Source organism: Nicotiana tomentosiformis, chromosome 1 (assembly GCF_000390325.3).
Source record: "Nicotiana tomentosiformis chromosome 1, ASM39032v3, whole genome shotgun sequence".
Classification (NCBI taxonomy): domain Eukaryota; kingdom Viridiplantae; phylum Streptophyta; class Magnoliopsida; order Solanales; family Solanaceae; genus Nicotiana; species Nicotiana tomentosiformis.
Window position 1 is genome coordinate 39755628 of NC_090812.1, and position 15909 is coordinate 39771536.

Sequence of the window (15909 nt, forward strand, 5' to 3'; positions counted from 1 at the left end):
AAATAGAGGAGCTTCTCCCCATTTGTAAACACACCAATTCAAGAGCTTTTCACTCTTGTCTTTCTTTCTCCTCCTTTATTTCATTATAGAGTATATTGTAAGAGAGTGAGTGTTGAGAAACACTTGTGTGAACCCTTTCTTTGGAATGATCTTGTGAGGTTATTCTCTTGAGGTATTTGGGACTAATTAGAGTATTTACTCTAATTTTGTACTCTCTTTTATACTCTTGTTGATATAGTGAAATTGCTCCTCTCCGCTTATGAACGTAGAGCACCTTGACCGAACCACGTTAAATTTGTGTCTTCTTTATCTTCTTTAATTGTCGTTATTATCAACTTGCATAGTCTTTGTTATTGTCATTATAACATTATTTTGCTAAATTCTGCACTACCCGGTTTACCGATCCTAACAAATTGGTATCAGAGCCAGATCTAACCGGATTAGTTTAAATAGCCAAAATGACTCTAGCAAAGTCTTATGTTGAGAAATTTGACCAAAGCGCAAACTTCAGAATGTGGCAATTAAAGATGGAAGCTATCCTAATTTAGGATGACTTAGATTTGGCACTGCAAGGAAAGGAGAAGAAGCCAGATAAAATGACGGACGAGGAGTTTGCCGTCATAGACAAAAAGGCAAAAGCAGGTATTATTTTAAATTTTTCAAATGAGGTTTTGCGTGAAGTTGCAGCAGAAAGCTCAGCCAAAGGCATATGAGAAAAGCTTAAAACCTTATATATGAAAAGAATAGTAGAAAATTGGCTTTACCTAAAGCAAAAACTCTACACTTTTCGTATGGCTGAAGGTACCTCTATACTTACACATCTTGATACTTTTGATTCTCTTCATATGGATTTAAGTAACATAGATGCTGAAATCAAAGGTGAGGATCAAACTGTGTTATTGCTTGTTTCCTTACCCCAGTCGTTTAAACATATAAGAGATACTATACTTTATGGAAAGGATAATATCTCTTATAAAGATATCAAATCTATTTTGAAATCAAAAGAACAAATAGATAGAGATATTACTAAGGAAACTAGTGGGAACCAAGGGGAAGACTTATTCATAAGAGGTAGATCCAATAAGAAAGGTTCAAATAGTGAGAAACCTTAATCAAGGTCAAAATCCAGATACAGAAATGTTATGTGCAAATATTATCATAAGAAATGTCACATTATTTTTTAATGCTTTAAATTTAAAAACAAAGAAAAGCATACAGAAAAGAAAAATGAGCACAAAAATACTAACACTGCCGAAGCAAGTGTAGCTGCTGATGAGACTGAGAAAATTATTTTTTTAGCAACTAATAATAGTTTCAAATCTAACAATGAGTGGATTTTAGATTCGGGTTGTTCTTATCATATGTGTCCCAATCGGGATTTATTTACAACATATGAATCTATTGGAGGTGGAGTTGTCTTGATGGGTAACAATGCTGCCTGCAAAGTTATTGAAAAAGGTACAGTCCGAATCAAAATGTACGATGGTGTGGTGAGAACTCTCACCGATGTTAGACATGTTCCTGACTTGAAGAAAAATCTCATCTCTTTGGGCACTCTAGAATCTCTTGGGTGCAAGTACACAGGTGAATGTGAAGTTCTGAAAATTTCTCATGGTGCTCTTGTGATCATGAAAGCACGCAGATCTGGTACGTTGTATACTCTTTTGGGATCTACTGTTACAAGTGCTTCTGCAGTTTCAATATCAGATAAATCAGATTCAAACATCACCAAATTGTGGCATATGCGATTAGGGCATATGAGTGAAAAAGGTCTTTCCATCCTCAGCAAAAGAGGTCTCTTATGTGGCCAAAGTACCGAAAATATGGAGTTCTGTGAACATTGTGTGTTCGGGAAGCAGAAAAGAGTCAGCTTCAAATCTCCAACGATTCGTAGAACAAAAGGTACTTTGGATTACATTCATTTAGATCTTTGGGGTCCTTCACGTACCCCATCAAAAGGTAATGTCAGGTATATGTTAACTTTCATTGATGATTATTCAAGGAAAGTTTAGGTTTATTTCCTGAAAAATAAAAGTGTTATTTTCTTAAATTTCAAACAATGAAAAGCTTTGATTGAGAAGCAAACAGGAAAACAGGTTAAGCGGCTTAGAACAGATAATGGCTTGAAATTTTGTAATGATGAATTCAACGAATTTTGCAAGAATGAAGGAATTGCTCGACATCGTACTGTGAGAATGACACCTCAGCAAAATGGTGTGGCAGAAAGGATGAATAGAACTCTTTTGGAAAGGGCTCGTTGCATGATTTCAAATGCCGGGTTGACAAACGTCTTTTGGGCAAAAGCTATCTCTACAACTTGTTATATTGTCAATCGAGCTCCTTCTGCACCTTTGAACTTTAAGACTCCAGAGGAAATGTGGTCAGGTACTCCTGCTAATTATTCTGATTTAAAGATATTTGGTTGCCCTGCATACATGCATATAAATAATGGAAAATTAGAGCCAAGGGCTAAAAAATATATTTTCCTTGGGTATGTGATAAGTAGGAATTTTAGCCTATTAATTGCTCTCTTTTACTTGTGTTTTGGACCAAAAATACGTGAAGGTATTTTCGGAAACTAACTTAATATGCTTGCTTGCAGGGATTGTTCAAAATGAGCTAAAGGAGCCATAATCAGCTCATAAATAAGTCAAAACTTGAACAAAAACCAAAACTGGGCCAAGCGGTGTGGAATGCGGACCGCGTTAAATAAGTGCGGCCACGAAAGTATCAACGCAGACGTAGCCATTATTTCGCGGTCCGCGATATGAAGAATAAGAGATGATTTTTTGGGCACAAACATGAACGCGGACCGCGACAAGAAGATGCGGCCACGAAAGTACCGACGCGACCGCTATGGGAATTTTGCGGACCGCGATTGCTAAGGTTTAGAGAGTGCATAATTCAAGCAAAAATAAGAAGGACGGTCCGCGTCAAAATTACGCGGCCGCGGAAGTCTCTCACGCGGACGCGGTAGAAATTACGCGGTCTGCGAAACAAGATTCAAACCAGGTCCAGATGTGAAAAATACGGACCGCGATCAGAATTACGCGAAAGCAAGTGTACGGCCGCGGTCAGAATTACTCGGCCGCGAAACTTCCACATGGGTATTTTTGTCCGAAAATTTTAACTTAGTATAAATAGATCTTTTTGTCAATTTTAGGTTATGTTATATTTTTGCCGAGTATGTGAGACAGCTAGGTTTACCTTTTTGTGCAATTTTGTACAAGATTTACTTTAAAACATTGGATTTTCATCTTTTAATTTAGTATTATGGATTATATCTTCTCCTTATCTTTGATTTCTGCTATTATTATGAGTGGCTAGACTCATAGCTAGGGTTGTGACTTAACCCTAGTGTGGGTATTTAATGGGTCTTGAATTTTAGGGCTTGAATGTCTATGGGTTAGTGATATTTAGCTTAGTTCTTGCTAGAATTATAGAATTAGTAGTTGCAAACACTGATTCATGCCTTTATGATTTGGTCTCTTCTTGAGAAAGAGGGATTAAATCTGGGAAAACTAGGCTAACAAGGAATTGAGCTGAACTCAAGAAATTGATAGCCCCAATTAAAGGGTTAAACCTAGATATAATAATACCCGAATTGAGCTAATATCACATGACTTGCATGAATACCCAGTTGGACTTGAGAAAGCCAAATTGGGCAAAATCATTCAAACTATCGAGAGATATAGAGTGAGTACTTAGGTGTGATGGCTATATTACGATCCCAAATTAATCAAGCTTGCCCTAAATTCTTACTACCCGTTAGATGTCCACTTAGGCGAAAGTCACTACCCTACTCCTTTTAAACTCTTGAAAACCAACATCAAAAATATTGTACTTAACTTTAATCATTGCATACAATAGAATAGAATTGGAAGTAGAATCAACACCATCATGTTTGGAAGTGCAATTAGGAGCAACCCACGCATCTAGATTTAGATATAAACCTAATTCCAAATCAATTAACTCCTTGTGAAAATCGATCCCGACCTTGTTGGGTAAAACTGCATCGACTATCCTCGCTACTCAATAGTGGTGTAGGTTTGGAACCGATCAGTATGCATCTGGGATGAAAGGATACCGACTATGGTATCATGATCCCACGGCACCAAAATTTATAATTAGCAGAGATGTAACCTTTGATGAATCCTCTATGTTACATTCTAGAAACGAGTTTTCTAGTCCTTGTAATACAGATAAAGGAAAGAATACACAGAAGCAGGTGGAGGTTGAGATTGCCATTATCTCTCAGGAAAGCTCATCAACTTTGGAGCAAAATACAGTTGAAACTCCTGAAGTTGAGCCAGAAGCTGAAATTTCTAAAGTTAAGACTCCTGAAGTTAAACGATGGTTCATTTGTGTTCCTATTATTATATGTTAATGACATGCTCATTGCTGCTAAGGATTTAACAAAAATTAACAATTTGAAAAGTCAGCTGAAAAGTGAATTTGAGATGAAAGATTTGGGAGCAGCTAAGAAAATCCTTGGCATGGAGATCAAAAGAGATCGAAAAGCCAACAGGCTATTTCTGACCCAGAAAAAGTACTTGGAGAAAGTCATGGAGAGGTTTGGCATGATAATGCTAAAATAGTTAGTACCCCTCTTGCTGCTCATTTTAAGTTATCAGCTGCACAATCCCCACAGTCAAAGGAAAAAGAGAGGTACATGGCACATGTTCCTTATTCCAGTGCAGTCGACAGTATTATATATGCAATGGTTTGTACACGTCCAAACATTTCACAATCAGTGAGCATGGTAAGCCGGTATATAGCTTGCCCTGGTAAATCACATTGGCATGCTGTGAAATGGATTCTCAGATACTTGCGAGGTACTTCAAACACATGTTTGGAGTTTAGGAGAAATACTAACACTTTGGTTGGTTTTGTAGACTCAGATTATGCAGGTGATCTTGACAAAAAAAGATCACTGACATGCTATGTATTTTGCATTGGTAGTTGCGCTATTAGTTGGAAAGCTACATTACAACATGTAGTAGCTTTATCTACTACCGAAGCAGAATATATGGCAGTGACCGAGGCGATCAAAGAAGCTTTATGGTTGAAGGGTCTATTTGCGGAACTCAGTTCACACCAATGTGGTATTACCATTTTCTGTGATAGCCAAAGTGTCATTCACTTGACTAAAGATCAAATGTATCATGAAAGGACGAAAAACATTGATATAAAGTATTATTTCATCCGAGAAACCATTGCTGAAGGAAAAGTCTTTGTTCAGAAGATCAACACTAGAGACAATCCTGCTGACATGTTCACAAAACCTCTTCCAGGGTCCAAATTCAAGCTTTGCCTGAACTTGATTGGCATTTATGAAGAATGATTTTGCCCATTAGGTTTTTTTGCGTAGAAGGTGGAGCAAATTTACTATATATAAGCCGAAATTAGGCCAAGGTGGAGATTTGTAATATGGCCATTAATTTGGCTTCTTCTCAAATTGGCCAAATTTTTATGACATTTGCCATGATATAATATCCACTATAACAAAATTTGTGGATCATGATATTTGCCATGACATAATCTCCACCATTAGGTCAGAGATTTCTTGCTATAAATAGAGGAGCTTCTCCCCATTTGTAAACACACCAATTCAACAGCTTTTCACTCTTGTCTTTCTTTCTCCTCCTTTATTTCATTATAGAGTATATTGTAAGAGAGTGAGTATTGGGAAACACTTGTGTGAACCCTAGTCCTTTTAAACTCTGGAAAACCAACATCAAAAATATTGTACTTAGCTTTAATCATTGCATACAATAGAATAGAATTAGAAGTAGCATCAACACCATCATGTTTGGAAGTGCAATTAGGAGCAACACACACATCTAGATTTAGATATAAACCTAATTCAAAATCAATTAACTCCATTTGGAAATCGATCCCGACCTTGTTAGGTAAAACTGCATCGACCATCCTTGCTACTCAATAGTGGTGTAGGTTTGGACCCGATCAATTTTTGGCACCATTACCGGGGAGTTAGACGGTCTTAGCTTTATAACTAACTATTTGTGTGTTTTATTTTCTTTCCTTCTGTTTTTCTAACTTTTGTGTGGCAATTGCTTTTAGGTACCAAATGGCTCTTAACGAGGTCCTTGGACATATTCCTCAGGGGGAGGAGGTAGATGAAAATGAAATGGATGAGGTTCATCTTGAACCTCAAGTACAAAGAAGAGGCCGCCTGCCTCATGACAACGTTCCAAACCCTCCCCCCTCCTCCAAGGGCAGCACACCAGGTGTTTCCCAATGAAGGCTATGCAAGTGCAATTGTCTCGCCCCGGATTTGGGCAGGCAATTTCCAAATAACCAATGTCAAGCTTACTCTATTGGAACAAAGGGGTTTCTTCACCGGAGCTCCACATCAGAATGTATATAAGCATCTCAAAAGTTTTGTAGACACATTCTGGTAGAGCAAGCAGACGAATGTATCTAAAGACGCTTTGAGGTTGAGGCTTTTCCCTTTTTCACTTAGAGGGAAGGCTTTGGATTGGCTTGAGAGGCTACCCAACCATTCCATCACTACTTGGGATGAGTTGCCGAGAAGTTCATAGCAAAGTTATTTTCTCCAAGACATATGGAAGCATTGAGAGATGAAATCCTTGCTTTTAGACAAGAGCCAAATGAACCATTACATGAGATTTGGGAACGGTACCGGACAATGGTCAAAGAGTGCCCCAACAACGATATGACTGAAGAAATGATCCAGCAAATATTTTATAGGGGTATCAACACAACTAACCAGTGTGTGGTGAATCAGCTCGCGTGGAGTAACTTCATGAACATGCCATATTCAGAAGCATGTGAAATATTAGATGAGATGGCGGACACCTCTTCAGCTTGGCAAAGTCGGGACAACGTTCCTCAGGGTGACCCTAATGTGACCTTCACAAGGAACTCCATGATCACGGACAAGCCATAGTATAGTTGACAACTACCATGAATCAGTTAGCCAAGGCAAAACTTCAGCAGGTTCAGGGGCCAAAGCAAGGAAATGCCATGGAAGGAGTGAATGTAATGGTTAACAAGAGGAGACAAAGAGGTCAACAAGTTCAACACAATCAGGATCAATTTGAGCAAAGTGGTAGTGGGTACAACCAAGATGACTCTTATGACGATCAAAGTGAAGAGGTTAAATATGTGAACAATTACCAAGGTCAACGAAGCAATGCTCCAAATCAACAACAATGGAGATCACAGAGAAACAATCAAAATTAGGGCAACCAAGGCCAAGGGAATTGGAATGGTGGCATGAAATTTGTCATCAAAATTATCATGAAAATTTGGCCCACTTGAGAAGAAGCCAAATTAATGGCCATATTACAAATCTCCACCTTGGCCTAATTTCGGCTTATATATAGTAAATTTGCTCCACCTTCTCCGCAAAAAACCCCAATGGGCAAAATCATTCTTCATAAATGCCAATCAAGTTCACGCAAAGCTTGAACTTGGACACTGGAAGAGGTTTTGTGAACATGTTAGCAGGATTGTCTCCAGTGTTGATCTTCTGAACATAGACCTTTCCTTCAGCAATGATTTCTCGGATGAAATGATACTTTATATCAATGTACTTCATCCTCTCATGATACATTTGATTTTTAGTCAAGTGAATTGCACTTTGGCTATCACAGAAAATGGTAATACCACCTTGGTGTGAACTGAGTTTCGCAAATAGACCCTTTAACCATAAAGCTTCTTTGATCTCCTCGGTCACTACCATATATTCTGATTCGGTAGTAGATAAAGCTACTACATGTTGTAATGTAGCTTTCCAACTAATAGCGCAACCACCAATGCAAAATACATAGCCTGTCAGTGATCTTTTTTGTCAAGATCACTTGCATAATCTGAGTCTACAAAACCAACCAAAGTGTTAGTATTTCTCCCAAACTCCAAACATATGTTTGAAGTACCTCGCAAGTATCTGAGAATCCATTTCACAGTATGCCAATGTGCTTTACCAGGGCAAGCTATAAACCGGCTTACCACGCTCACTGCTTGTGAAATGTCTGGACGTGTACAAACCATTGCATACATAATACTGCCGACTGCACTGGAATAAGGAACTTGTGCCATGTACCTCTCTTCTTCCTCTAACTACGGGGACTGAGCAACTGATAACTTAAAATGAGTAGCAAGAGGGGTACTAACTAGTTTAGCATCTTTCATACCAAACCTCTCCAAGACTTTTTCAAGTACTTCTTCTGGATCAGAAATAACGTGTTGGCTTTTCGATCTCTTTTGATCTCCATGCCAAGGATTTTCTTAGCTGCTCCTAAATATTTCATCTCAAATTCACTTTTCAGCTGACTTTTCAAATTGTGAATTTCTGTTAAATCCTTAGCAGCAATGAACATGTCATTAATATATAATAATAGGCACACAAATGAACCATCGTTTAACTTCCGGAAGTAAACACAACTATCATACATGCTCCTCGAATAACCATGACCGAACATAAATAAATCAAACCTTTTATACCATTATCTTGGAAACTGCTTTAATCCGTACAAGGATTTCTTCAACAAGCAAACATGATCTTCCTTTTCTTCAATTTCAAATCCTTCGGGTTGATGCATGTATATTTGTTCTTCAAGTTCGCCATGTAAGAAAGTTGTCTTAACATCAAGTTGTTCTAATTCCAAATCATTCATGGAAACGAAGGCAAGCAAGACATGAATAGAGCTATGTTTAACAACAAGTGAGAAAATTTCATTAAAATCAACTCCTTGTACCTGACTATAACCCTTTGCAACTAATCGTGCCATATACCTCGCATATTCAACCCCTGGAATGCCATCCTTTTTCTTGAAGACCCATTTGCAACCAACAATTTTTTTTCTTGATTGCGGCTTCACAAGAGACCAAGTACCATTCTTGTGGAGAGACTCAATTTTTTCATTCATTGCAACCAACCACTTGGCTAAGTCAGCATCAGAAACTGCTTCTGAATATTTTGATGGTTCTCCAATTTCTTCAGTTTCCTGTGCAACTAAAAAAGCAAATGCAACATAATATTTAAACCTTAATGGATGTTTACCTTCTCTTCTTGGTCTATGTTTGGTTATAAAATACTTCTTTTCTTCTGGTTCAACTTCAGGAGTCTCAACTTCAGGAATTTCAGCTTCTGGCTCAACTTCAGGAGTTTCAACTGCATTTTGCTCCAAAGTTGATGAGCTTGGCTTAGATAGAATGCTAATCTCAACCTCCACCTGCTTCTATGTACTCTTTCCTTTATCTGTATTACAAGAACTAGAAGACTCTTTTCTAGAATGTAACATAGAGGATTCGTCAAAGGTTACATCTCTGCTAATTATAAATTTTGGTGTCGTGGGATCAGGATACCATAGTCGGTATCCTTTCACCCCAGATGCATACCCAAAGAAAATGCACTTTTTAACCCTTGGCTCTAATTTTCCACTATTTACATGCATATATGCAGGGCAACCAAATATCTTTAAATCAGAATAATTAGCAGGAGTACCTGACCACATTTCCTCTGGAGTCTTAAAGTTCAAAGGTGCAGAAGGAGCTCGGTTGACAATATAACAAGCTGTAGAGATAGCTTCTGCCCAAAAGGCGTTTGTCAACCCAGTATTTGAAATCATACAACGAGCCCTTTCCAAAAGAGTTCTATTCATCCTTTCTGCCACACCATTTTACTGAGCTGTCATTCTCACAGTACGATGTCGAGCAATTCCTTCATTCTTGCAAAATTCGTTGAATTCATCATTACAAAATTCCAAGCCATTATCTGTTCTAAGCCGCTTAACCTGTTTCCTGTTTGTTTCTCAATCAAAACTTTCCATTGTTTGAAATTTAAGAAAATATCACTTTTATTGTTCAGGAAATAAACCCAAACTTTTCTTGAATAATCATCAATAAAAGTTAACATATACCTGGTACCACCTTTTGATGGGGTACGTGAAGGACCCCAAAGATCTGAATGAATGTAATCCAAAGTACCTTTTGTTCTACTAATCGCTGGAGATTTGAAGCTGACTCTTTTCTGCTTCCCGAACACATAATGTTCACAAAACACTATATTTCCGGTACTTTGGCATATACGAGACCTCTTTTGCTGAGGATGGAAAGACCTTTTTCACTCATATGCCCCAATCGCATATGCCACAATTTGGTGATGTCAGAATCTGATTTATCTGATATTGAAACTGCAGAAGCACCTGTAACAGTAGATCCCAAAAGAGTATACAACGTACCAGATCTGCGTGCTTTCATGATTATAAGAGCACCATGATAAATTTTTAGAACTTCACCTTCACCTCTGTACTTGCACCCAAGAGATTCTAGAGTGCCCAAAGAGATGAGATTTTTCTTCAAGTCAGGAATATGTCTAACATCGGTGAGAGTTCTCACCACACCATCGTGCATTTTGATTCGGACTGTACCTTTTTCAATAACTTTGCAGGCAACATTGTTACCCATCAAGACAACTCCACCTCCAATAGATTCATATGTGGTAAATAAATCCCGATTGGGACACATATGATAAGAATAATCCGAATCTAAAATCCACTCATTGTTAGATTTAAAACTATTATTAGTTGCTAAAAAAATAATTTCCTCAGTCTCATCAGCAGCTACACTTGCTTCGGCAGTGTCAGTATTTTTGTGCTCATTTTTCTTTTCTGTATGCTTTTCTTTATTTTTTAATTTAAAGCATTCAAAAATAATGTGACCTTTCTTATGACAATATTTGCACATGACATTTCTGTATCTGGATTTTGACCTTGATTGAGGTTTCTCACTACTTGAATCTTTCTTATTGGATCTACCTCTTATGAATAAGCCTTCCCCTTGGTTTCCACTAGTTTCCCCAGTAATATCTCTATATATTTGTTATTTTAATTTTAAAATAGATTTGATATCTTTATAAGAGATATTATCCTTTCCATAATGCATAGTATCTCTTATATGTTTAAACGACTAGGGTAAGAAAACAAGCAATAACACAACTTGATCCTCATCTTTAATTTCAGCATCTATGTTACTTAATTCCATAAGAAGAGAATCAAAAGTATCAAGATGTGTAAGTATAGAGGTACCTTCAGCCATACAAAAAGTGTAGAGTTTTTGCTTAAGGTAAAGCCTGTTTTCTACTGTTCTTTTCATATATAGGGTTTTAAGCTTTTCCCATATACCTTTGGCTGAGCTTTCTGCTGCAACTTCACGCAAAACCTCATTTGAAGGATTTAAAATAATACCTGCTTTTGCCTTTTTATCTATGACGGCAAACTCCTCGTCCGTCATTTTATCTAGCATCTTCTCCTTTCCTTGCAGTGCCAAATCTAAGCCATCCTGAATTAGGATAGCTTCCATCTTTAATTGTCACATTTCGAAGTTTGCGCTTTGGTCAAATTTCTCAACATAAGACTTTGTTAGAGTCATTTTGGCTATTTAAACTAATCCGGTTGACTTGGCTCTGATACCAATTTGTTAGGATCGGTAAACCGGGTAGTGCGGAATTTAGCAAAATAATGTTATAATGACAATAACAAAAACAATGCAAGTTGATAATAACGACAATTAAAGAAGATAAAGAAGACACAAATTTAACGTTGTTCGATCAAGGTGACCTACGTCCACAAGCGGAGAGTAGCAATTTCACTATACCAACAAGAGTACAAAGGAGAGTACAAAATTAGAGTAAATACTCTAATTAGTCCCAAATACCTCAAGAGAATAACCTTACAAGATCACTCCAAAGAAAGGGTTCACACAAGTATTTCCCAACACTCACTCTCTTACAATATACTCTATAATGAAATAAAGGAGGAGAAAGAAAGACAAGAGTGAAAAGCTCTTGAATTGGTGTGTTTACAAATGGGGAGAAACTCCTCTATTTATAGCAAGAAATTCTTGGCCTAATAGTGGATATTATGTCATGGCAAATGTCATGATCCACAAATTTTATTATAGTGGATATTATGTCATGACAAAAGTCATAAAAATTTGGCCCACTTACTATATATAAGCCAAAATTAGGTCAAGGTGGAGATTTGAACTAGAGTATTAGATGATTCTACGTACATGTGGCAGAAACTTTTGTCTAGCTGTTATTCTGAACCTATTTCTTCACTCGTTTTTTGGTTACTGATTAGAAAAATATTCCAGTTAAAGTTACTTGACAAGTATAAAATTTACTAAGCATTATTAAAGTCCCACATCGAAATTTTAGAATCTGGACGATGTTATTTGTCAGGGCTTATGATTTGTGTTATGTTAATTTCGAAATAATTAATCTGGATGCCTCCACAAACCCGCGGAGGCTCCATTAATTGCGATTAACTTGTTTCATTTGGAAAACAAAGTTTCATTTTTTATTTTTTTTCCAAATCAAACATATTTATTGCAATATTAACCCTCCCCCCCCCCCCCCCCCGAACAAATTGAAGTGAGTCTACAATTGATGAGGTACTCTAGCCAGGCCCAGCTCAGTACAATCTCAATTGGGCTGGCCCAGGACCCATGTGCACTTTTCTTTTTTCAGCACCCATGTGCAGTTGATTATGGGTTAAGTTCACAAATAGCCATGTTTAGTATTTGTAATTGAAAAATAGCCATTTTCATGGAGTTTCAAATTCCACAAGTAAAAGTCCATGACAAATTCTTGGATTTTCACATGTGGAATTTAAAACTCCATGAAAATGGCTATGTTTCTCTTATAGGGCTGAAAAAGTGGCCAATGGGTGCTATTTCCTCGTCAAATAGCACCATGTGGCCGTTTATGAGGCCTTGTTTGCAGGAGTTGAACCTTTAGACCCGCGGTCTAAATATGAGATTAGATTTTAAGTTTAAAATTAGGTGATCATTTTCGAACTTCAAACTATTAAACTAGTTTTAATAAAGTGGCCAACTCTTAAATACAAATGTACACCACTTGCTACTATTCGAGTAAGATGCTTTTATATTGAAGGGGCGCTATTTGTGTAACTCAGCCGTTTCAGTACTTGACGCTCTTTTGAACCGTTATCGGCCCGTCTAAGTTTATTTGCCCAACGGCTAGTTTTCTTGCTCTCATCAACGGCTACTATATTTAGCACTTTTATCATCTCCTTTCATTTTCTCTCACATCACTAACTCTGTCCTTTCTTTTCCGTCAAAATTCCTCGTTGACACTTCGGCTGAGAAGGGCAGTTTCTCCAATTCCCATCTGAAATTTCAGTTCCTTCTTCGGCCAACTTCATCGCTGAAACCACCTCTATACGCTGCATTCAGAATTGTAAGGTCCTTTTATTTTTTACTTTTTCTGCATAACGATTTTCACCATTATCCAAAATCCCTTTTTTGAGTTATTTTATAATGGTCAGAATAGAAATCGTTTTATTGGGTTCGATTTGTTCACAGCTGTTTTGATTTTTACAAAGTTAATGTGCATTTTTGTATGCTATTGATTTGACTGTTGCTTCACAGATGTGATGGCGTGTGGTAAATAATGTTTTTTACTATTCTGTCATAAGAGAAAATAGTAGAACTGTATTGCTTTTAGTATGAGTTTTCAGCAGTAGAGACGAATTCAAAATTCTTTTAACTGCTCAAATAAAGGGTTTCATTTTCTGATTATCTCAGATCTATTTCTTTGAAATCGATTGATTTTTAGTGACCCTTAAATTAACCAAAGGCTAGTTTATTGAAGCCTGACAGTTAATATCTGGCTGTATTGCCAATATTTTTTGTGTCAAAGGTGGATTATCTGGTATCATTTTTCTATTTTGGGCATTCTGTAATTCATGTAATTTTTCTGTTGTTCATTTTAGTGTTTTGGTCATTAACATCCTAATTTCTCATTAAGATGTATTTGGTATTTTCAGTTTAACTTGTTTACTGAGCAGCAGCATCTATATGCATGGTCACTTGATTTATCTGATTAATGATTACAATTTTATCGGGTAGGAACAAATTGCCACGGTTAAACAGCCGTAATGTCCTCTGTTCAGAGAAGGCAGCAACCTATAGATGTTTCAAAGGAAAATGGAGGCGCCAGAGTACAGCAACAACAAGATGTTATGCAGTCAAGAGGTGGTAAGATGTCCTCGAGGCTCGACACCCCTACAGTGACAGGTGCTGCTAGGATTGTCCCATCTAGATATAGGCAAACTCCTCAGTCCTTACTCCGTTCTAGTTCAACGAGTAATCCTGGATTTGCATCGGTCAGTGCTGCTGCTAAACTGTTACAGGAGGCTATTTCTACTCCTGTAAATCCTTGTTCAGTGTCAAGTGGTGATGGAGCAGTTGTGCATAAAAAGCTCTCCAAAGTTTCAACAGGCAATGATGCTGATGGCTGTGCTGCTGCTGCTGAGAGCAATTCATGCCCGAATTCTCCGGTCTGCACTCAGAGAAAGCAGCAGCAAATTAAATTTTCTAAGGAACATGGCAGCACTAGAGTACATCAACAGCAACTTGCAGATGTTTTGCAATCAAAAAGTAGCAAAACCTCCTCAAGACTTGACACACCTACAGTGACTGGTGCTGCTAGGATTATCCCGTCTAGATATAAGACTCCTCAGTCTTTACACCGTCACTGTCCAACCAATAATTCTGGAGGAACATTGGTCAGTGCCGCTGATAAATTATTGCGGGAGGCTACTGCTACACCTGTGAATCCGTGTACAGTATCTCAGGATGATGGAGCATTAGTCTCCAGAAAGCTTTCAAAAGTTTCGACTTGTCATGATGTCGATTCTGGTGCTGCTGCTACTACTAAGGGAAGTTCATGCCCGAGTTCTCCAGTTTGCACTCAGACTACTAAGGGAAGTTCATGTCCGAGTTCTCCAGTTTGCACCCAGAGCAATAAGACGCGGACATTATCAACGGTGAGGTCTTCTATGCCCGAGGTTGATAGATGTCTTACTGAGAGAAATAGAGACAATAATAGCAGAACATTTGATGATTGCAGTTCTTATAAACCTGCATCTTCTAGTTGCGCTCGTTCACTGCATTTGCCAACTGCTGGCAACGAAAATTCCTCCTCTTGGCTGTCTCTCAAACCAAATGACATGTTTGCTTCCATCCCTTCTAGATCTTCTTTCAAAATGGGGAGCCTTTGCTTGCCTCCACATCCAACATCCAATAAACTGGGACCAGATGCAAGGAAAGGAAGGAAGGGTTTCTGTGATCAAGAAGATGTGCATTCCTTCAAGTTGCTCTATAATCGTTACCTTCAATGGCGATTTGCGAATGCCAGAGCAGAGGCCTCTATGCATTCTCAAAGACAGGACAATGAGGGAAGACTTTATTCTTTTGCACACCAGTTATCTGGTTTACGTGAAGCTGTTCACCGGAAACGCGCTGAACTTGGTTATTTGAAAAGGATCAAAACTTTATCCACTATTCTTGAAGCACAATTACCATGTCTTGAGGAATGGGCTAACCTGGAAGAGGATTACTCAACTTCTCTTTCAGGTACAACTGGTGCCTTGCGCAATTGCTCTCTAAGACTTCCTATCAGCGCGGAAGTTCAGGTTAATACAAGAGAGTTAGGAGAGGCTCTTAATTCATCTACAAAGGTGATGGAAATGATCAGTTTGCAGATTCAGAACTTTATGCAAAAGGCAGAAGAAACAGAAAGTTTAATATCTGAACTAGCTAGAGTGAGTGGTGTAGAGAGAGCTCTTGTTGAGGAATGTGGGGATTTATTGTTGAAGACATATATCTCACAGGTGACAGAATGGAGTTTAAGGGGACAGATGATTCAAATGCATAGAAACAACCTTCATCAAGTTCAGAAAGAGTGAAGATTCTCAAGGGCGCCTTCACCCCTAGGCCAATAAAGCTCTTGCTTTTAGGCCCCAAAAATTATTTTTTATTGGATATAAAAATATGTAATTCAAATAATTATTATTGTTCTTATTAATGATAATGAAAGCTTTTGAAGCA

General features: G+C 37.8%; 1 protein-coding gene across 1 annotated transcript; it reads left to right on the top strand.

Annotated features, from left to right (window-relative positions):
• The first annotated feature begins 13086 nt into the window (after positions 1–13086).
• Positions 13087–15909, top strand: LOC104109408 (QWRF motif-containing protein 7-like). The gene is made up of 2 exons (XM_009618696.4): positions 13087–13255; positions 13927–15909. The coding sequence occupies exon 2, from the start codon at positions 13956–13958 to the stop codon at positions 15765–15767; it is 1812 nt and encodes a 603-aa protein (XP_009616991.1). The 5' UTR covers positions 13087–13255; positions 13927–13955; the 3' UTR covers positions 15768–15909.

Bases quoted from the DNA above. Each gene is read 5' to 3' on its own strand.
- LOC104109408 (XM_009618696.4), top strand. From the start codon at position 13,956: ATGTCCTCTGTTCAGAGAAGGCAGCAACCTATAGATGTTTCAAAGGAA.